Source organism: Caretta caretta, chromosome 3 (genome assembly GCF_965140235.1).
Source record: "Caretta caretta isolate rCarCar2 chromosome 3, rCarCar1.hap1, whole genome shotgun sequence".
NCBI lineage: Eukaryota > Metazoa > Chordata > Testudines > Cheloniidae > Caretta > Caretta caretta.
In genome coordinates, this window is record NC_134208.1 from 164,584,645 (window position 1) to 164,607,351 (window position 22,707).

General features: G+C 35.7%; 1 protein-coding gene across 2 annotated transcripts in view; it reads left to right on the forward strand.

Annotated features, from left to right (window-relative positions):
• The window catches only part of GPATCH2 (G-patch domain containing 2), a 182,218-nt gene extending 160,007 nt beyond the window's left edge, over window positions 1–22,211 (forward strand). For both annotated transcript variants that reach the window (XM_048843190.2, XM_075127071.1), the window contains 2 exons: window positions 3,385–3,467; window positions 18,620–22,211. In XM_048843190.2, coding sequence (XP_048699147.1) covers window positions 3,385–3,467; window positions 18,620–18,789 — 253 coding nt within the window. In that variant the 3' untranslated portion in view covers window positions 18,790–22,211. The remainder of the gene's footprint in view (window positions 1–3,384; window positions 3,468–18,619) is intronic.
• The last annotated feature ends 496 nt before the right edge of the window (window positions 22,212–22,707 follow it).

The following is a 22,707-nucleotide window of genomic DNA, read 5'->3' on the forward strand; positions in this document are numbered from 1 at the left end:
GGCTTATGCAGCCTTTTTACTTCCCTCTGCCACAACTTTGCCGCTGCTATGACACTTGCAGGCCTGCTCCACTGTTGTGCAGCTGATGCCCTGTCCATGCTTATATTTTTCTTATTGACAGTGAGTGTTCTTGCCAAACGCCAGGGACCATAGTCACATCTGTTTGTCTCCCAAGCTTGTCTGAGGCTGCTTGGGAACACTTTTTATCCAGAGGGCAGCTTTAACTAGGCCTAATATTCTGAAAAGCCTCTATTTGTAAATGCATACAATGAGGCGACATGTTCCTGTTGTCTTTCCTTTAAAATTATTCCATTTGACACTGCTTGCTCCAGTCCCTGTCACCAGCACGTCAAAAGCCAAGTTTTCAGGCAAGGTGGTCTTAACAAGTTTTATTTTTTCCCTAATAAAATGCCTAGTTTCCCACCAGAGCACTATTTATAAATGATAGCTTGCAGCAAGCTATGGATAAAAAGAGAGAAATCAGGCAAATAGCTTTCTTCCTATTTGTAATCCTTGCTTTTGTGTTTTAATGTTAAGAAGCATATTGTTGAACCCCTAGCCAGACTGTGAGGGTCAGAGTTCTCGCTACGTCTACAATTTAGAAATGTAATATTCATGCGCTAGTGTTTATGTTTATAGCCAAAGTGTAATAGCTTGCTTTCTCTAAACTGTAGCTTTCAGATTAGGGACAGTTCTTTGTCCATTGCTCTTTAAAATGTAGCCTTTTGTCTCTCTGCACTTCAATCAACAATACATCTAAAATGGTAGTTGTAAATCCCCTGTTGAAATAAATGCAGTGTTTGAAATTAATCTAGTTTTAGTCAAAGGTATAATATTAGTGGTAGCTTCATAATGGACTGTGGATTTGAAAAAGTGTAATTATTGCTTTAACGATTTCTTAAGAATATTGGTTAATTTCTAGCATAGAGAAACCTCTACCTTTTTCCCAAAACCATAGCAAAGAAATAACCACTCTCACCTTGGCTAGTGATCAGATTGTTGTGCTTTGCAAAGACAAATGATTCATTTATGCTGAAGGAACAAGGCTGTCTTTCAGACATTCATTGATTTTGAATTAAAAAGTAACTGCTATGTTCTACATGAAGGGTGACAACAATAACAAAGTAGTCCTTACTTAGTGTTATTTGTTGCAACTCCATTGCATGTGCCTGGAGGAAAAGTGTTGGGAACTGAGTACCATAATCTTATTGATCAATAATCTAGATATCTCAATGCAGTGTAACAGATAATCAATTCTGGGTAGAATTACTCAAGCGCAGCTAGCTGTTACTCCTGTAGCTCAGGTCTTGAGGTTCAATTGGCTGACTTTATTAATTTTTATCTTTCATCCTACTTGCATCCTTGGGTGGTGTGGGTTTGTTTTGGTTTGGTTTTTTTGATCGCCTTTCCCCTCTACATAGGAATGCTGGAGAAAAAAACAGTCATTGCACTCTACCTAGTATGAGACATGTCCAGGAGACTTTTACGGTCTAAGACCCTGCAATAATATAATGGGATATGGATTTTGGGAAGAGGGAGCTGGTGATCTATGTTTAGTATTCATTGGTAATTCTATTTCTTGATGTTTAAAAAAAAATTGACAATGAGATATGAAGGTCTTCACATTTTTTATGTGCAGCATATTCATTCTGAATAAAATGAGGACATATATCAGTTTAGTGGTTAAGACAGTTCCTAATTTTAATATTTTGCATTCCTTTATTTGAATTCTGATATTTAGTTTCAGAAAATATATTCTACGGGTGATTTAGTTGCATTATGGATATCAGAGTCAAGTGAGTAATCAAGATAGTCGAAGCCATTCTTGAAGAGACAGTTTTCCCAAGTGTAATATGACTGGATTCATAACCCATTCTCTATATTTTAGCAGGTTTTTTTTTAAAAAGCACACACATATCATGATAATGTACTTACTTAAATGGTTACTTTAATAGAATATATAAAACATAAATTAAAACCTGCAAGTTTAATAACAACTTTATTTAAATAGCTTTTTGAATATTTATTTTGCCTTTATTGACCTTTTCTATACTTTATTTAAATTTCCAGTTTTCACTGTTTTTACATGTACTACCAATTACAAAAGATTTAGAGGTTTAAACAGTCTTAATGTAAATTTAGCACTAATTGAAATTTACTCTGTGATAGCAGGAAGGGTGAAAAGAGGATGGTTCCACTATACTTAGCTTTTGGATGTTAAATTTGTATTTAAATTCAACTTGTGAGGCCGTTTTAAGGAAGAAAAGTCCATGTTAAAATAGAAAGTTAAGTTAATCGATGCTGACGTTGTGGCACAATAAGTTAATCTGGGATATGCATTGGAGTATTTTATTTTTTAAATTACCCACTGAAGCCCGTCTATGTGAAATAACAAAGTCATTAGTACATTTGTATGAAAAAAGTGGATTTGTACCATAAAACGTTAAACACTATGACCATTTTCAGCCCAGTGTTTTTTTTTTTTTGGTTTTTCTCTTTTTACAACATTATGCAGGAAATCTGAATATTCTTTTAAATCACATAATCATCTGTTACACAATTAGTAATGGTATAGCTTAAAGAAAGCTTATGTGCAATAAAGCAAAATTTATAAATCCTAGACTGAACCCAAGCCCCTTAAATGGGAACATATTACTCTTCATTGGCACCAGTTTACTAGATTTGTTTCCCACCTTGTGATTTAACAAAATTCACTAAGTTATAATTAAAAGAATCACAATATTGGGACTTGTGTTTTTAGGTACTCTGTAATGTTTAATACATCTCCATAAATGCCTCTTCTTTTTCCCTTGTCTCCTAATTCTTCACCGAATGATGCAGCCAGCAGTATCTGTGCCTCTCTAAAGGAATGTTAAGTTACTTATAGCAAAATTACACTTTTATTCCATCTGCGTTTGAAGAGTTTTCTGTTTCATGTTACCTCAGACATTCTTCATGTTACCTTAAAAGAAATTGATAATACTTTTCCTGTAATAAATGTCATTCTGACAGTAAGGCATTAGTAACCAATTGATAACCTACAACAATATTGTGATCTCTTTAGATAATTAATCTTAGCTATTTTCCTGTCAGAAGAAACAGTGTTTTATGTTGAGCTAGAAAGATTGCCAGTTTTGAAAATTAAAAAGCATTCCTTTTATATTATTCATTCCAGGAACAATTTATGATGCTGTGTTTAGATGCTGAGCGCTTGTCAACAAACATAATTATGTTTTGATATAAACAAGATTGGTGGCTTCACTGTGCAGCTTCATCTTCATTGAGAATGTTTTGATTTAGGTTCAGATTTAGGTAATACAAGCTGTGTATTTATGTGGCATTCCCCCCCCTTTGTTAATAGTTTTCTCTGATAATCACTTACAGACAAACAAGTGTACATTTAGGATCATTGTGCATGGGAGACATCAAACGGAGAAGGAAAGCTGCACCCCTACCAGGACCCACAGGTAACCAATTTTACTGTAACCAAACCCCAAAAGTTAAATCTTTAAAATACAAAGCAGTAGGTCAGCAACACAGCAAAGTGCATAATAAATTCAGCCACTCTTGACATACCTTTAGGCAGATAATATAATAGTATTAGAGATTAAGAAATCAACTGACTTTTAATTGTTGTTTAGACATTTCTAATTTCTCAGCCTTTTCAAACACAGTACTTATTAAAGAAAAGTGATTTGGTTTCCCCAGAATGAAAATCTTAAACAAAAGAGATTACTATACATGTATACTCAACAACACAAGATAGGAAGAGCTAGGGTATTTTTCCAATGAAGAATGTATATGAAAACCGAGAATAAATGTAATGTACTGTACAAGATTTGTTGGGCAAATCATTGAAAGTTTTGAGTCAAGTATATGAAAGATAGCTTCAAAATTAGTGCAGCACATTAAATGGCTAACACCTGCAAGTGCATTTTCAAAGATTTTTGTAGATGCAAGATCACAACCATTGCATGCATTTTGCTGATGTTACAGCTGTGAAATGACTTTTTTAATACTTGGCTGTGATTTACAGGATTCTCATCCGTTTGTTTATATTAACTATATATAGTTAGACTGCTGAGGGTATGGTTGTGCATCTTTTTGTGTATATCTCTATTAGTCTGTCTTCATATATTTCACATAGTTGTAGTATGTGAGCCTCTGGACTACACATGTTCGTATATATTGCTATTTATCAGCATATACTTACAGTACCTTATTATATACAATGTGTACACGCATACAATTCTTTGATTCAGATCTCTCCTAGATATTCTTTAGAGTAACCAACTGTTTGCATTCCAGTTGAATGGCCCCTCAATATTTCAGTGTTTCAAACAGTGACAAAAACAGACCAGGAACAATCTCATAAATACTACATCTTAGTGGAAGCAGTATGGAAAAAGAGAATGTCTGGATCAGGTCCTAAGACTCTGAACATATGTGAAGTGAGCAGGAAAATACTTAATGGCTGAGGAGAGGATAATACAATGATTTCTACAAGGTGATTTTGACTTCACAACTTGCAAGTACCAAAGGAAGTCATTTTATACAGAGTTGGTATAAAGTATAGTGAAATTTATTTTATCATACATTTTACTGTGGACTTCCACTGTTCACAGGCTAATTCCACTGCCTAGTTTGCAAAGTCAGTCTTTTGATAATGAAGTTACTAAATATTTTATATAAGCATTCAGTGTTTGATATCTTCAATATATACAAGACATTTTTTGAGAGGATTTTTGTCTTAAACTGAGAGACAGAGATACAGGGTCTTTTTAAAAAAGAAAGATACAAAATCATAAAAAGAAAGAGAAAAAGAAAAAGCCTTGTATTTGCTACTGTTTAACTAGTGTGGATTTATCTTTCTAATTCAAGAAGAGCAGTTCAGTTTCCTTCTGTATTAGTTTTTGATAATGTGAAGTGTTTTTCTATGTTTGAATCTTTGTGGGTTTTTTAAAGAAACCAGTATAAACTTGGAAAAACATTTAGTAAATTAAACAATGGTAGCTATGTTCACACACAAATGTTTCAGAAATACGTTTGTTCACTACCTCAGTTCACTCCGTTACCACTCCTTCTCACAACTAAATTACTTTTAAAACACTGATTTTTTGAATGTTTGCTATCATTATTTGAAGAAAGAAAAGGATTTACCTAATGTCATTACATTCCAGAAAGGGATTTAGAGTAGGACAAGCTACCATTGTCCTGGTTGGGATTTTTAGGTAAAATATAGAAATAAAAGGATTGGGATTAACTAAAAAAAAAATGGGGGGGAGGAGGGGGAAACATTTTTCTTTTAAAAAAAAAATAAATTTTATGTACACAGCAATCACAATGATGTTTGTCTCTGCAAATCAACAGAATGAGTCCACCAGTACCTACTCTGCTTCCTAGTTGAATACAGTAGTGAAAGCTGAAAGAGTGACTATAGATCAATGAACAACTATAAGCTTTATCTTGGGATATGATGCACATACTACAAATTAGTAAAGCATGACCTAGTATGTCATCCAGGTAGGTGAGCAAAACAGTTTAGTTCCATAATCCCAATCTGTGTTTCCAGAAGAAAATTGCTTGGATAAATGCATTTCCATAGCAATATGCACGGTATGTTTTATATATGTGGGATAAATAGTACCAAGGAGAATTACTGGTGATTGCTAATTAACTATGGAAATATGTTGTGTGTATTTTTGTGAACAGTTGGGTTAGCACCTGCTCCAGTACATACTCTCAGACATTTTACATGGCTGTAGACTATTGTAGCTAGCAGTGTTATTGGGTAAACATTTATTAATTGTGACAAGAACACCCAATTTATTTCAGTACTCTAGCTTATTTACTGCTCTTTCACCTTTGTATTTTATATTGAAAGAAAAAGTAAAATGAATATTGATAGAGTTAGATATTGATTTCTAAATTTATAGCCTGTTCTCAGCCTTGAGTCAAAGTCACATGCCAATAGGTTTGTGTATATTAGTAACAAAGGATGTAGACATATTCTTACAGCAATGAGAAACTGTTGAAGCAAGAAAGTTTTAACAGCACAGACCATTTTATAGTTTGAAAAATGTCATCTGTAAAGGTGAGGTAAAGCTGTGTTGAAAAGCAGTGAACAAAATAAGAGGAATACTATTAGATATGGGTGGGAAGGGAGTTTCTAGCCAGCTGACAGCAAAAACAGTAAAGTCCTATTTTGCATTATTTGCTATAGTACATTTTCTGTTTTGGCTTGTTTTAGAAAGCCTCCTCTTTTAATACTGCATGAACTTAACTAATTAGTTTACCAGCTAAAACAAGAGTGATTGCAAATATTGCGTACTTTTGACATGTGACTTCTGTTTCTTAAGACTCAAAGAACGATTGCAGCACATTGTACATCATAGGCAACTAAATTTTTTTCCCATCCAGCTTCTTCTATAGAAATTGATATCTTTTTAAGCAATAGGTTTCATACTACAAAAGTAGTTTAAGCAGTGAAACTTGAGTGCATGTCATTCTGCATGACTTTGTGCTTGTTTCAACTACCTGAGTAGTAGTGCTATTCAGTATGACACCCTAACATGTCTCATTGCAGTGACACAATGCCCTCAAGGTACATTATTTTTATACAAAGTTTTTCCTGTATATTTAATTATTTAGTTTATCTGTCAGAGAAAATGACCCTACCAAAAACATGTTCAGTATTAGTAAAAGTAATTAGCAACCAACAAAATGTAATTATACATAAAATAAAGGATGATATTAACAAGTAGTGTGTTCTTGAAATGTATGCAGTTGAAATATTCACTGAAAGTTTAGAGATTATCCATTTAAAAATTTCTAATTCGTTCTGTAGATGCTACAGAAGAATTCTAAAAGTTTATACTCAAAAATTGAATAGACTTTTTTAACCCAAGTTCTCTTTCTTGTGTTCTGACTATCTTTCATTTTCTGTGTACCTCACTCTCTCTCAACTCCCCAAGTGACTCTCTGGTCTCCATCATATTTCCTATATCCCTTTGATCCTGTGGCTTTTTTCTATCCCTTTAGAACCTCTAAATCTCAGTTGTGAAACACACACTATTCTTTGTGCACAAATTCTGTTTGACATTAGTGGATTTCTATTAACATAATTTACAGACTACAGAACACTAATGCGAAGTAAAATAAAAAAAAGTTTTGTGCATAGTCCAGTAAGTGGTTTTCAGAAACAAACAAATGGCTTTCTTCAGATTTTGTTCTTCACGTTATCATATAATGATAAAGCGCAAATGACTAAAACATAGAATATATAGGGAAATATAAAAAGCATCGCACAGAACATTATCCCATGCAGCTGAACAAATATTGATCACTTTTTGTAAAAGCAAATTTTAATTACAATGTCTTTTTCCAGGCTGAGGGTTTGTATGTCACACTTCAAGATGATACCATTTGAAATGACTGAGTTATAAACCTCATTTTAAAAAAGTGTTTTAAAGAAAATCCTGACAGATTCTTAATTATAGCAGCCATACTGAGCATGGTTATAATGCTGTTATGACTCACTTTAACAAGGTAATCAAAAGGCTAAATGTTTTTATTCCTTTTTTAAAATTGCCAGTGGAGCAGCTAAGCAAACTGTTTTGCTGATGCTTAATATATCAGTGATTAAAAATAAGACCTGAATATCTGCAGTGCAAAAATGATTATTTGAAAAATATTGTGATTACATCTTTGTAACAGAAGTTGCTGAGGCTAAGCTTGTGGTGAAGGTCAACTTTCTGAGATAGTTACAGATAAAGGCAGACTTGGGCTTACCTAGATAAACTATGGGTAAATTTTCAAAACGCTGGGTATGAATTGTTGTTCAAATTCCCTGTTGTATCTATGTGGGAAATTTAGAATGTGCTCCATTCAGCTTAGAATTCATGTCTTAGTAATAAAGCATGGTAGTATGAGCAAAGGTTTTTTTGTTTGTTTTGGTTTGGTTTTTGAACTTTTTGTGTAACTTGTTAAAGGACAATGCTAGAGACAGAATTCCTTTGTAAACAGGACAAGTATAGCACTTGAACCAGTAATGGAAGCTTCCCAATCCTGGTATTCCTTGTGCCTTAACCCTGATATTAAAAGGACCCTTTCTAGGGATGAGAGAGCATAGCTGCCTTCATGTTCATCCATTTAAATATAAGGAGTACTTGGGGCACCTTAGAGACTAACAAATTTATTTGAGCATAAGCTTTCGTGAGCTACAGCTCAGTTCATCGGAATGCATCCGATGAAGTGAGCTGTAGCTCACAAAAGCTTATGCTCAAATAAATTTGTTAGTCTCGAAGGTGCCCCAAGTACTCCTTTTCCTTTTGCAAATACAAACTAACACGGCTGCTACTCTGAAACCTGTAATTTAAATATAGTTACCATTGTAATTTAATTTTGAAGGAAAGAATCTTACTGATGTAGTTTTATGTTTTGTGCAATTCAAGGTATAACATTTTCTATAATTTTACATCAATAAAAATTAAAAAACCTTTTAACATGTCAGAAAACATTTCCATAGTGTAAAAACATAAGAGACATTGATCAGGTTCCTAACACAAACACATTCAGAGCTTTCTTTCTTCAGGAGGTAGTAGTAGTGTCTAAACAGACACCCACTGACTTGATTTCAGGATGGAGACACTTCTTTCACTTTCCAGGATAAGCACCAGCATTTTGATTTTTACAAACCTGAAAGAGTGTACATCTGTGGAGCACACACTGAAGAAATACCTAGATTTGCATTCTGACATCTTTATTACCATTAGAGAGAACTTTGGTCAGCATTAAGTTTGCATATGTAAGTGACAGATTGCATATTTAAGAGAAATTGACATATGATTTCTCCTATGATTTAATTATGGAAGGGAGATCCATGGCAAGGAAGGATTGATAACTGTGCATTGTTGTCTATCATCTTCAAATGGTATGGAGTAACTGAGGATATGTCTATACTGCAATCAAGAGGTATGATTGCAGCGTGTGTAGGCATACTCAAGCCAACTAGATCCAAGCTAGCTTAAGTAACAATAGCAATGTATCCACGGCAATAGCACAGGCTAGCCTCCTGAGTACAACTCTTTCCAGGATCCTGGGTATATACAGGAGTGACTAGCCCATGCCACTACCCCTGCTGCCACAGCTACCCTGCTGCTGTTACTTGAGCTAGCTGTGATCTCAAAGCTAGCTCAGGTACACTACATGTGCTGCGATCACAGCACTCAACTGCAGGGTAGACATAACCCCAAGAGATCCTCCACAGAATTTCATTTTGGTAGAGAGCCCCCCAACTTCCTTCATCTTTACTTTATTTTAGCCAAAAGGCTTAGAAGTATTCCCCTTCTTTTATCTTAATTCCTCTTTGCACTCCCTATGTATAGCATTGTTTCCTGCATCCTGAATATAGCCTCTAGTGGTACACTGGTTGGAGATACTAATGCCTGAGTAGGTAGTTTACCTGTAGATTAGTTTTTCCTTAGTGCAAGTAGTTAACAACATTTATATTTGTTTTCTAGTTTTGTTTTGATGAATTAATGCTTATGAAAAGTACTAGTTTGACAGAAAACTCCCATTCACAGAATAAGTCAAGTATGGGCAAAAAAAATGAAAGCTTCCTCTCACTGTCCTGGTAGTCTGTTTTAACCTTGTGATGAATGGATCAGTTCTAAGGGTGACATTGTTAGTCCCCGTGTTGATTCAGTCCCTAGTGTTTCTGCTGAGATTACACAAGGCTGCCAATTTTGTGGGTGACTTTTGTGATGTAAACCCTGTCCTCTAGGACCTGGGCAGAAACCACAGTTCACTTCACATAAGTCACTGAACATATATCGGAGAATAACAACTTTGCCAGGTTTTCAAGTTTTCTTTTTATCTGCTTTGGAAGATTTTACACTGGAAGATCTGCTTCAGAGACACAGTAAAGTGATATTTGCAGTGTTGCCAAAAATGTGGAGTAAATAATGTGCTGCATCATTTCACTTAGATCCGTGTGCAAAGGCAGTTTTTGTCTAACAGCCCTTCTGTTATCTGTAAGGGGGACTTTTCCACCCCTATTGTGCCTTCTCTTCCCACCCAACCTTCAGCTCCTGCAATAGGATGCAACACAATTATGTGTCTGGTATGGGTAGAAAGGACTGAATGGGCTGTGGTGAGCAGGACACATACTTTCCAACTTCTGGCCTGGTAGAGCTTAGTCAGAAAAGAAAATAAGTCAAGGTCTCTGTTATTGGTTCAGTGGATTTCCTTTGAGGGAGTTCCTGATAGTGCAGCTCCAAAGGAACTGTGATGTCTCATGACCAGAAGTCAGTTCAGGTTTTGTGTTGTCATCAATGTAGGGTTTATATTCGTGCAGCATGAGGTTTCAGAGTGAGTGCAGATTTTGTGAGCACAACATAGCTAACCCGTGTTTGGAAATTTGGCCCAAAATGTTTAGCTGAGTAATGTGACATCTTCACAGTTGTGTCTGTTGTAGCTTGAAATAGTCACTTGTAATATATCTGATTAACAGCAACTAGATGTGTAAATTAGACAGATACGTTATAAATATTTGAACATCACAGCAATTTAAAAAATTGTAATTTGTCTGCCAGTTGTGAAGCTGCTGTTAATGCTACACAAATTTTCAATGGTTAAAAAAAAAAAATCTAAAAAATCTGCGCAGCAATCCTGATTTTTACTTTTGTTAGCGAATCTCCTTTAAAGAGGACGCAGTCTAAGAGTTTATGATTTTTAACAATGTTTCTGATAGAATGGCTTGCATCAGGATGTTTTACATCCCTGCGTTCAGTTAGATGGTATGGAAACAGAAAACAAAAAACAAAAACCGAACAAAAAAAGATGGAGTATTAAATGTCTTCTGAAAACGGGGAAAGTTCACTGGATTTTAAAGTGAAGCAGCATGTATCACCTCTCTTTCCATTGGCTGTTTATCCAACATCAATACAACACTTTAGGAGCCAAATTACTAAACAAGCTGCCAATTAGGCTTGCAGTCAGCTGGATAGATTAGTGGGTAAGAGAGTCAGATACAAGATTTTCATCTCTTGAGCCAATTACGCAAGTGAATTACCATCCACAATGCTCCTTGAAAGATTTGCGGTAAAAAGACTGACTCTGCTGTTACAGACATAAGTGAGATCCAGGGTAGGAGGTAAGGGTTAGCAGGCCATGTATTGCAAAAATTGCCCAAGCAAAAGGAGATCCTTCTAGGAAAGGATTTAAAGGATTTAGGGCTGCCAGGAGCGAATAATAGTTGTGGAATGCTCTGCTGAGGCATAGTTGTTCCACTCACAAATCTTTAATCTTATAAAAGAAAGATGAGAGTCCAGGACTTGATTTCAATGCAGTATCATTTTCTGAGAAATTATCCTTAGCATTAAAAAAAAAATAATTTGGTCAAAGTTGAAATTGCACAAATCCACCTTCCTTTATTCTTATGCCTGAAAAAGACTTTGTGTTGCTCTCCTAAAGTTTATTGAAGGTGCTGAACTGGATTCTGATTTTAGTTACACCAGTGTAAATCCAAAATAATTTAAGTGATGTCAGTTTTGTCAATAAACTGAAAACTGATTTTGCCCCATTAGCAATAAAAAGATTAATAAATAAAAAAAATAAAAAATAAATTATAGCTTTCTACCCTTTTTAAATATTGAAAGTCACAATAGTAGTACATTGGGTAACTGTCCTGTTTTTTGATCTATAACAAATATAAGCCTAGATGGAATGTTCTAAAGAAGAGGTATTTTACAGTTAAGGGAAAATAGATTTGCAGTTTGCCATATAGTTCAAAACTGAGTATTGACACGTTTGTTTCCTGGTGAGATTCACACACTAGTAAAACATTATTTCTTAAATATTAAGCAAATTTAAATCCTGAAGTTTTGCAAGCTGTTGTGTCCAAAAATGATTAAACAGATGTGGAGCCTGCAGCAGCATTAGACCTCTGATCTGATTTTTAGCTTACAGATGGAATTAAATTAATTCATGGCAATCACTGTAAAATCAAGGGTATGGCATTGAATGCAAGTGTACTGTTTAACCAGAATGTATCTGTTTCAACAGCTGTTAAGAAAAATTATGTGCCTCTTTTTTTCATAAGAACGGCCATACTGGGTCAGACCAGAGGTCCATTTAACCCAGTATCCTCTCTTCCGACAGTGTCCAATGCAAGGTGTCCCAGAGGGAATGAATAGAACAGGTAATCATCAAGTGATCCATCCCATGTCGCCCATTCCTAGCTTCTTGCAAACAGAGGCCAGGGATACCATCCCTGCCCATCATGGCTAATAGCCATTGGTGGACCTATGCTCCATGAATTTATCTCGTTCTTTTTTGAACCCTGTTATAGTCTTCGCTTTCACAACATTCTCTGGTAAGGAGTTCCACAGGTTGACTGTGTTGTGTGGAAAAAAACCTTCCTTTTATTTGTTTTAAACCAGCTGCCTATTAATTTCATTTGGTGGCCCCTAGTTCTTGTGTTATGAGAAGGAGTAAATAACACTTCCTTATTTACTTTCTCCACACCAGTTATGATTTTATAGATCTCTATCATATCCCCCCTTAGTCATCTCTTTTCCAAGCTGAAAAGTCCCAGTCTTATTAATGTCTCCTCAGCTGTTCCATACCCCTAATAATTTTTGTTGCCCTTTTCTGAACCTTTTCCAAGTACACTATATCTTTTTTGAGATGGGACAACCACATCTGCATGCAATATTATCTATCACTTTCTTAACGATTCCCAGCATTCTTTTTGCTTTTTTGACTGCTGCTGCACATTGAGTGGATGTTCAGAGAACTATCCAGAGTGACTCCAAGATCTCTTTCTTGAGTGGTAACAGCTAATTTAGACCCCATCATTTCATATATATAGTTGGGGTTATGTTTTCCAATGTGCATTACTTTGCATTTATCAACACTGAATTTGCCAATATCTGCCATTTTGTTGTCCAGTCAACCAGTTTTGAGAGATCCTTTTGTAGCTCTTTGCAGTCTGCCTGGGATTTAAGTATCTTAAATAGTTCTGTATCATCTGCAAATTTTGCCACCTTCCTGTTTACCCCTTTCTCCAGATCATTTATGAATATGTTGAACAGGACCGGGCCCAGTACAGACCCCTGGGGGACACCACTATTTACCTCTCTCCATTCTGAAAACTGACCATTTATTCCTACCTTTTGTTTCCTATCTTTTAACCAATTACCAATCCATGAGAGAACCTTCCCTCTTATCCCATGACTGCTTTCTTTGCTTAAGAGCCTTTGGTGAGGGACCTTGTCAAAGGCTTTCTGAGAATCTAAATACACTATATCCACTGGATCCCCCTTGTCCACATGCATGTTGACCCCCTCAAAGAATTCTGGTAGATTGGTGAGGCATGTTGACTGTTCCCCAACAAATTATGTTCATCTATATGTCTGACAATTTTGTTCTTTACTATCGTTCCAACCAGTTTGCTTGGAACTGTAGTCAGGCTTACTGGCCTGTAATTGCCAGAGTCACCTCTTGAAAGATACATTTAATAGAAATGTACCTTTAATGCCATCATAAAAATTTCACAATAAAAATGTTATTGGAAGTTTTCGTTATTCCCCCAAACGTTTTTAAATACACAAATATGTTTGCCTTTTTACATTTATAGGTTTCATATTAAGCATATTTCATATATACATTTATGGGTTTCGTATTAGGCATGCACATGTATAATAGAGGTGGGCTCCAGAGGCTGTGTGTGTGTGTGTGTGTGTATATATATATATATATATACACACACACACACACTAGTTTGTATTTTTGGGCTGTGGGTGTTGCTCAGTATAGGTATAGGAATTTGATAGCACTGTCTTGCCATCCAAGCATTCCCACTGTTCCTTCAGTGCTTTCCCCTCACTTATGTGATGGCAACCACTCCAGGGAGCTGCCATTCATCTGGCAAATCAGGAACCAAAGTATTATGGTTGCTATCAAATTTTGTAAGGCAGAAGGGTCTGCAAGTGAAATTCCTGCAAATTATTAACATAGAGTGCTGATTTCCATTCCTCATAACCACTGCCTCTTTCCCACTCCCCACCCCGTCACTGCCTTTCACCTGTCACATTTTGCATAGCTGCTTTTCCGTGAGGTGGCAGCAGCGGGTTGTTCTTGTTCTTGCTTCAGGCTGGGTCAAGACTGAACATGTCCTGGAGGTAGTACAACCCTTTTTAGGGGCAATATGCTTTTACCACTCTGAAAGCCCCTGCTGGCCAGTCCAAGAAGTACCATTGGCATGAGTTAGAAGCTGATGTATATTTAAGTTGTATATTGCAAGGACAATAACTGCTTTAAATTAGAGAATAAAAGCCCACAGCAAAAAAAAAAAAAAAAAAAAAAAACAAGGTAGCATGGTATTTGTCATACTCTGTTCTTTCCCAATCTTCAACCAATCAGCAATAAGAATGGTATTTCTGAGTGCTGATTGGTCATAGAATGAAGGAAAAGGACTACAATGAATAAAATTACCAGAAACTGTGTTCTTATAGAAAGTGGAGAGGCTCAAAATGTGCAGGATAAAATAACTATAATTTGATTCACTTTTTATAAAAACATTGTAAGATTTAGGCTTCAAAACTGACTAAACAGGGAGAATGGACTGTTGATACCAAATCTTTTTGAAATAAAATACAGCCAGCCTGCACGCTTGCTAAGAAAATAAAAACAGGAAAGTAAATTAGTTGTTTACATCCCAGTTGTGCGTTAATTTTTTTGGTGTTGCACTGACCTCAAGCAAAACCAAAAATATTGTTGGACATGCATGGTGCATGTGTGTTCGTGTGCACAAAAACAAAAAAAAGAAAATAAGCCTTTTGTTGGCTGTATTCAGAGGGTTTGGGGATTTTAGAGTTCTAATAGAAAATCATGTACAATGGAGTGGAAAAAGTAATTATACTGTATATTTTAAAAGTACTTAAGTGTCTTTAAAACAAAACGTATTCCAATTATCCTGTCAGTCACAGAAAGAGGAAATGCATTCTGTTACAGGAAAAAATCAAAAATAGAAGCATCAGTGTATTAAATAGCATGTTTCAGGGTACAAATTGTTCATCTGTATAGCCTCTTTCTGTTCTTGTTGTGTGAGGAATTGGATTTGATACAGGAAGATACATAGTTTATATAAAGTTAACTATGCTTTTTAAATGGACTCTAGTGAACCAGCAAAGTTGTTTGCTCTGTTTTGAGCTGTTCTCTACCGTTTACACTCTGGAGTGTGTTTCTGGCACTGCTATGCAAACTCAGGAATCATCTGACACATCCTATTCTGAGATAGTGTGAACACCTTGATTATATGCCTCTGTCATTTTTCCCTTTTCCTTGGAAGCACTGTGAACTTTATTCCCCTCTGTTGTTTTTTTCCATTGTTTTTAAGATATTAGGACCCCACTACCAATTTCATTGTTTAAGTTATCCCCAAAAAAGTGAGTTAATGGATACTTCTATAGTTTTAGTAAGGGTGTTTACCTGTCAATTAGTTTGGACATCGATATTTTTTTTCCATTTTCTGTGCTAGAAGCAAGAGCTCAGAAGGTCCACACCCTGCTCTATGTATGCTCAGTCATTGTCAGGGACTTGTCTGTATGAAAACTGTCTCTGTCCATGGGAGGCCTGAAAAGAAAGGAAGACTTTGTTATTGAATGTTGTGCTGGTCAGTTCAAGAGCACCCTCACAGGGCCAGGACACTGACTTCAGAGCCTTTATCACCTAATGTTAAGTACTGCTTCAAACCAATATTAAAATTAGCTTTCTCTCAACACTCTTTCTTTTTTCTTTGACTCAGGGATTGGAATAGTGGCTGTCTAGCTTTTATCTGGTCACAGTGTGACTGAGTATACAGAATAGTACAGTAGATAATTCTTGAGTACTGTAAATTTGTTGCCACAATAATCACAAGTAGGGTATATCATGAAGGTTTCAATATGCATCTCTCATCTTCGGTTTGACTACTGCCTGTGTATGCTGTTTCAATGTAGCTTTCTAGATTTGTATATTGAGGAGCTTCAAAATATTTGTTCAACTTTTGTTTTAATACTCCTTGGTAAAGTTAATGTAATAATGAACCAATTGCTCATCAGAGGTAAATGATTAGTTTAAAACTTTAGTCTCTCTAAAAACACATAACTGTGCTCTCCCTACACTTGTTACTAGAGTTCTCCAAAAAAAAAAAAAAAAAAAAAAAAAGGCAGGCAAGTATGAATGAATGGGAAACTAACTTATTTATTGGTAGTAGAATCTAGGAGCCCTAGTCATGGACCTGGAGCCTATTGTGCTACATGCTGTACAAATACAGAGCAAAAAAAGATTGTCCCTACCTCAATGGCTAATGCCCCAAGTCTGTCAAGCTTTGGAAATTCATTCACAGCAGATTAAACAAAAATCCACCTCCCTGAAACAGCTCACCTTCAGTGTAGACAATGAAGAGGTTTCAAATTTTTTTCCTCCTGCAGGGCAGGATGTTATACACCTTACTTCCTCCCCCATTTCATAACTAGCAGTATCATGCTATCTGCATTTATATCAGGAGTGGGCAGTTACCAAAGACAGTGCATACAGGAAAGCTTACCAGTGCATCAGTTCCAAAACTCTGTACTACAGAAGCTTCAATCGTTAATGGGAGAGAAAAGGCAATAGATTTAAATGCCTTTCACTTTTCATTTTCCTTTGCTACTACACATACTTCTGTTTTTCTACATTCATAAGAAAAGTAAATCTGTTGGGTTTAACCCCTTTACTATTGGCGGTCTGTCTCCTCGTATGTGTATTGCTTTTCCTCTAACAGGACATCAAGTAGATCGTGGTACTGAGGGAGTACCAGCAAATGATAGAAGTATGGACACTTGTTTTGTAGAAAAGATATTACTCAAAAACATATCAAACAACTTTCTTTAAAAATAATAGAGACTGGGAATGGCTGGGTCATTAAACATATTGAATCTATTTCCTTAAGTTAAGTAGCCTTAACACCTTCTTGTCAACTGTCTAAATGGGCCATCTTGATTATCACTACAGAAGTTTTTTTCTCCTGCTGATAATAGCTCATCTTAACTAATTAGCCTCTCACAGTTCGTATGGTAACTTCCAACTTATCTGTATGTGTGTGTGTGTGTGTACACATCTTACTATATGTTCCATTCTATGCATCTGATGAAGTGGGCTGTAGCCCATGAAAGCTTATGCTCTCTAATAAATTTGTTAGTCTCTAAGGTGCCACAAGTACTCCTGTTCTTTTTGCAGATACAGACTAACACGGCTGCTACTCTGAAAACTTTAAAAATAATGTTCTCAAATCTGAGAACCATAAAACTGTACAAGTGGCCACTTCTCACTTACATTGCACAGTAGCACACAATTAGGCATTAATCGGGGATTCCTGATGCTCAGTGACACAAAATATCCTTTCTTTTTTAAAAGGATAAATTGAGATAGAATAGGATAAACCTACCAATCTCGTACAGTGATATTCATGTTCAGAGTATTTTACAGACAGTCAGACAGATTATCTTTTAAATTATGCTAGTGTAAATCCAGAATAAATTCATGGATGTCAGCTGACTCTTACACCTATGTAACCAAGATCAGAATCTGCTTTTATTTCTGATTAATGGTAAGTCAACCTTTGGCCACATTCACAGATATGTTTTGTGATGGTAAAAATGTTTTGTTTAGAGATGTCTAAGAGTTGGAATGTTACAGTATTATATTTTATTTAGGGGAAGTTTAAGACTGTGATTTATCAAAATGACTGCAATATATTATCTTACACAAGCTCTTACTGAAATGGAAAAGCAGTGCATTAGAAAAGTTGGTACCATTTTGTTTAAAGAGAAAGTTCTTCAATGCAAATGCATACGGTACTTCCCAGTGTTTATATTTGCCTTTTAAATCTTTCTAATCTTTAGTAAAACAAATCAATGAAATAGGATACAAATGGACTGGAGAATATTATATGCAGTGTTGCCATAGCCATGTTGCTTTCAGGATATTAGAGAGATGAGGTGGATGAGGTAATGTTCCAGAAGTTGGTCTAATAAAAGATATTACCTCACCCACCTTGTCTCTGAAGAATATGTCAGTTGTCTGCTCTGCTTTTGTTGCTGTTGTGAGAATTCAATCATAAATGATTAGTTGTTTTATTAAACATCTCAGCGTACTCCAGTTGATTGAAAAGCATTTATTGTATCAATGAGGGTGGAAAGAAAAGGTGTGATGTTTCTTATGCCCATGTTTGATATCTATACCTAACTCGGTAGTCAAATAGTCCTCTCCATACATTGATAAATTTATTCAGGTTTTGAGTTTTCTTTGAGTCTGACATCCAGCATTTTTGTCTCATGCATAAAAGATCTGCAGCAAAAATAAATGTGTAATGATTAAAAATTGAGCTACTCTTAAAAAAATAGTGAAACTATAGACCATATATGTACAATTAACATACAGCTATGAGGTCAACATATGCAAAGACAGCCTGTTCTAGCAACCTATTAGATGAATTAGGAGAATAAGAAGGGTTAAGGCTTTAAAGGAGATTATCTTGCTCTTTTCTACATGGCAGTACTGATTAATGTTGTATGTTTCTTTTTAATCTCAGGGTTTGTAGGTGAAAATGCCCAACCAATCCCAGAAAACAACATTGGAAACAGAATGCTTCAAAGTATGGGCTGGACTCCTGGCACAGGCCTGGGACCAGACGGCAAAGGGATGTCAGAACCAGTCAGAGCCATCCAGAGGCCAAAGGGACTTGGACTTGGATTTAGCTGACAGAAAAGCACTCCAACTTCTGTACAGAAGTCAGGAAGACCAACCTTAATTTAAAAAAAAAAAAAAAAGCTAAAGTCTTATATTGTATTTTGTCATCAGCAAATCCAGTTGTTGTTCACTTATGGAGTTCTGAAGCCTAAATGTTTCATGTTGACTACTCTGGCTTTCAAGATGCAAGGTACAGCCACAGTGGCACAAGAGGTGTTTGAATCCTAACTCTGTAATGGTGCTAAAATGTAAAAACAATTGTACTTTTTTATTTTCTGTGATCTTAAAACAAAGTCTGTTCGGTATATGATTCAAAATGCAATGCGTTTATTTTTCCTGAAAAGCTTCTCACATAGCAGATTTCAGCATTTAGGCAAACATTTTTTGGCACCATTTTCTCATCTGAAGTGTTCTGAGAGGATTTGTTATCAAGGAAAATTAAACCTTAGAAAGCTGCTATGTTGGTTCATTTTTCCTTCCTTTAAAGGCAAAAATTTCCAAACTAGGTATTTCTAGAAGTTGGCCATACATGAGGATAGGTTAACATGATCTCTGCTTTTCCATGGTGACAAACATTAGGTGTCCCCAAATGGCAACATTGATGGTAACTTTGTCATCATAGGAATGTAACCCCATTATCTTGTAAAGCATCATGCTTACCTGTGTGTAAGCCCTAATTCTAATGCTTTTATAATTTTTTTACATCTTGTAAGATATTTTTTAAGTAAATATTTTTAAAACTTTTAGTGTTCACCCTCAGAATTCTGGTTATTTTTTATACTAGTGTTCCCCTGACTCTCCACCTCAAAAATGAGTGTATTTTAAATGTGACCCTTGCATTTGTTCTTAAACTTGGGGTTTTGGTATATTTTGAGTTGAGTGGTAGGTTACAGCGTGGGGTAGCTACCATTCAGTGTTTTTGTGGTCATGATATGGACATCCTGCCACAAACTTCGAAGCATCATGGAAGAAGCAGAGAAAAGACAAAGTGAAGCCGATAAGAAGGGAGGGAAATACTCTGGTAGCATCTCTAAAGTCTTGAGTGAGCAATTTTAAGTCAAGGGGGAATCATTAAGCATTTTAATCAGTATCCAGTATCAGCACTAGTAATTTCATCGAACACCAGCCAATCAAGCTGCCAGGACACTGGTGGCGTAAAGCAAATTCCACATTAGGGTAGTATAATACAACTGAAGAGGAGCCTTCATTCCAATGGACTAAGGGCGAAAACTTGGCCCCATTGAAGTCAGTGCCAACATTTCCACTGACTTCACTGGGGCCAAGATTTTACTCTAAATTAATCATCAAGAAGAAAGCTCTTTTCCTCTCACAACCTCATCCATTTTCCAGCAAACACAATACTAGGAAAGTAGCTACAAGAGAAAGCAACAGATTAATTGAAAAACAGTGTTCTCGCTTTCCAAGTGCTAGTATTGTCTGTTTTTTGGCCCTTTTTAGAGTCTGCTTACTATTGACCTAGTGTAGAGTAACTGGTTAGTGTCTGATGTCATCCTTGATGCTGATCAAATGTACAAGTGATTTGGAGTAGAATACTTTACTTGCGGTTTTAAATGTGATTTTGATTTTTTGAAAAAGCGACATTTTTTGGATTTCTTCAGTATTTCATCAGCAAGAATATTTGTTTCTATGGAACTTTCTAGGCTACACTGTAGTGTGGCTTTTCCATTTCAGACTTGTACTGTACAGCTAAGCTCATTAAACAGATTCTATGACCAAAGAATTTTGTGGCCATGTAATTGTGAAGAGCCAAGAATTTTGAATTCTGCAACTAACAGTGGATTCCACATGTATAACTGCCATTTAATATACACACAGGCCGGTTCTATATATGTACAGACAGATAGCTATATTTTAACTGATGTGGAATTCTCCTACACGCTTGATACTCCAAAGGGCTATGAAGTGCTGTTGAATTCTAAAGACGTATTTGTGAGTATTATATGGAGCAGTGAATAACTTCTTGAACTTGTAGACTATTTGTGAATTAATAAGAAGACACATGGCAATGTTAAGTAAAAGCTGTAGGCTTCTATTATTATGCTGTATTAGTAAAAGTTTAAAGAACTTCCTCCCCCCATTATAATTCCATCATGATTGATTACAAAGCCTGTGTATTACCATTTGGTAATTGTAACTGTGGTACAAATAGCATTGTTTCTAGTATATCCAGGCAATATACAGTAGCTGCAGAAATTCAAGAAATATCAGTCTGCAGCTTAAAAAGTATTTGAAAATATTTGCCGTTTTAGTGGAGAATTTAAAAATAAAAAACCGCATGGACAAATATTAGGATAAAACCTTGCTGGTTCCCACTCTGCTCCCCATTTCCCCCACATGCACGGGTACAATCGACCTGGTAGACTCCCATAGTGGAGGAATTACTTAGCTTGATGAAGATGTAAAGAATCAGAGCTAGGGTATAAAAACATGTTAGTTTCTAATTTTAAATCAATCAATCTGTTCAAAAGAAATTAATAGATATCAAGGGTATTCAAACTGATTTTATTTAGATATAAATATGCCTTTGTTTTGCAACTGGAATTTCCTAGAAATGCCAGAGCAGACTGGGTGCCAAGTAGAGGGAAATGATTTGTTAAAATATAATGTAGTGATATTTTTCTCGATATTGCTGTACAATTCTCTCCCTACCTCATGCCCCCATTTTCAATTCTGTTTTCCTAGGCCTCTTTACAGTTGCTCTAACAATGTGATTGTGTAGGTTAGAGCTAGTGTGTTCTTTAAAAAGGCCACTTTTTGGAGACACTTGGCTTTGGGATTGTGATAAAACATGCCACTATTTCAAAATATGTCTTAAAATTTGCCTGTTAGGTTTTTCCATTACTAGCTTATAACAATACCTACTACAGTGATGCCACAGATTATTTTAAAATACATACACAAGTATTTTGATATGATATACCATCTGCTACTAGATATAACACTGAAATAAATTTTCCTTTTCACATATTAATCGATGTTGGACACTCTCATATCTGAGAGTTCCCAGCACTCACCTGATGCTTTCCATTTATGCTTGATTAATTAGTAGCCTAAAATGTTCTGCCTACATTGAAGGTCTAATAAAAGAAACATACGTTTAGAGTAATGTACATTGAGTTTTGATGCATCTACCAATATACCTCAACATTTTGTGAATTGGGCCATTAACCTTTACTCAAACAGATGAGCAACTGCTGGCAGCATCTTTCTTTTTAAATAAATATTTGTTGAAGTAGGAAAAGCATTTTTAACATGCTAGTATATAACAACTTTGTCCCTGAATTTTGGCTTTTCTGTAATTAAGGTCTGTAATGGGTCAGTTGAATTGCCAGCAAATGGCTAAACAATCTGTATAGAATGCATTGCTTTAACACAAGCAAGTTGTAATAAAATAAAACAGACTTCATTCTTCATGTTCTTTTTGTATATTGTGTACTTTAAACTGCTTTTTTGACAGCAGCGTTACTGCTAAGATGAGTGAAAGAATGACATCTTTCTGCAACATGTAGTTAAGGCTGCTAATATCTTTAACAAATAAATATTAGCTAGAAATGTTGTTACAAGGCTCGTGAAACTTTACTAATGTCCCCTTCCCATTTTTATATTCCCCAGCAGGAACAGATACACTTAGCTAATTATGTGTAAATTATCTATAGAAATAACTATATTAAACGAGTGTTAAGGTTGCACAAACACCCAAATGTCAGGAAATGCCCCAGTTACGATACGCACACCATTTTTATTGTCATAATGGTTCAGTCGATTGATTTAGACTTTTTTAAATAGGTTTCCTTCTTCCCAACGTATTTATTTTGATAATTTTGTCAGCATCTCACACTTTCTTTTCAATGCAGAGCCTTCCTTGGGTGCAATTCAGAAGAGGGAGTAGTTAACTACAGAGTCAACTGT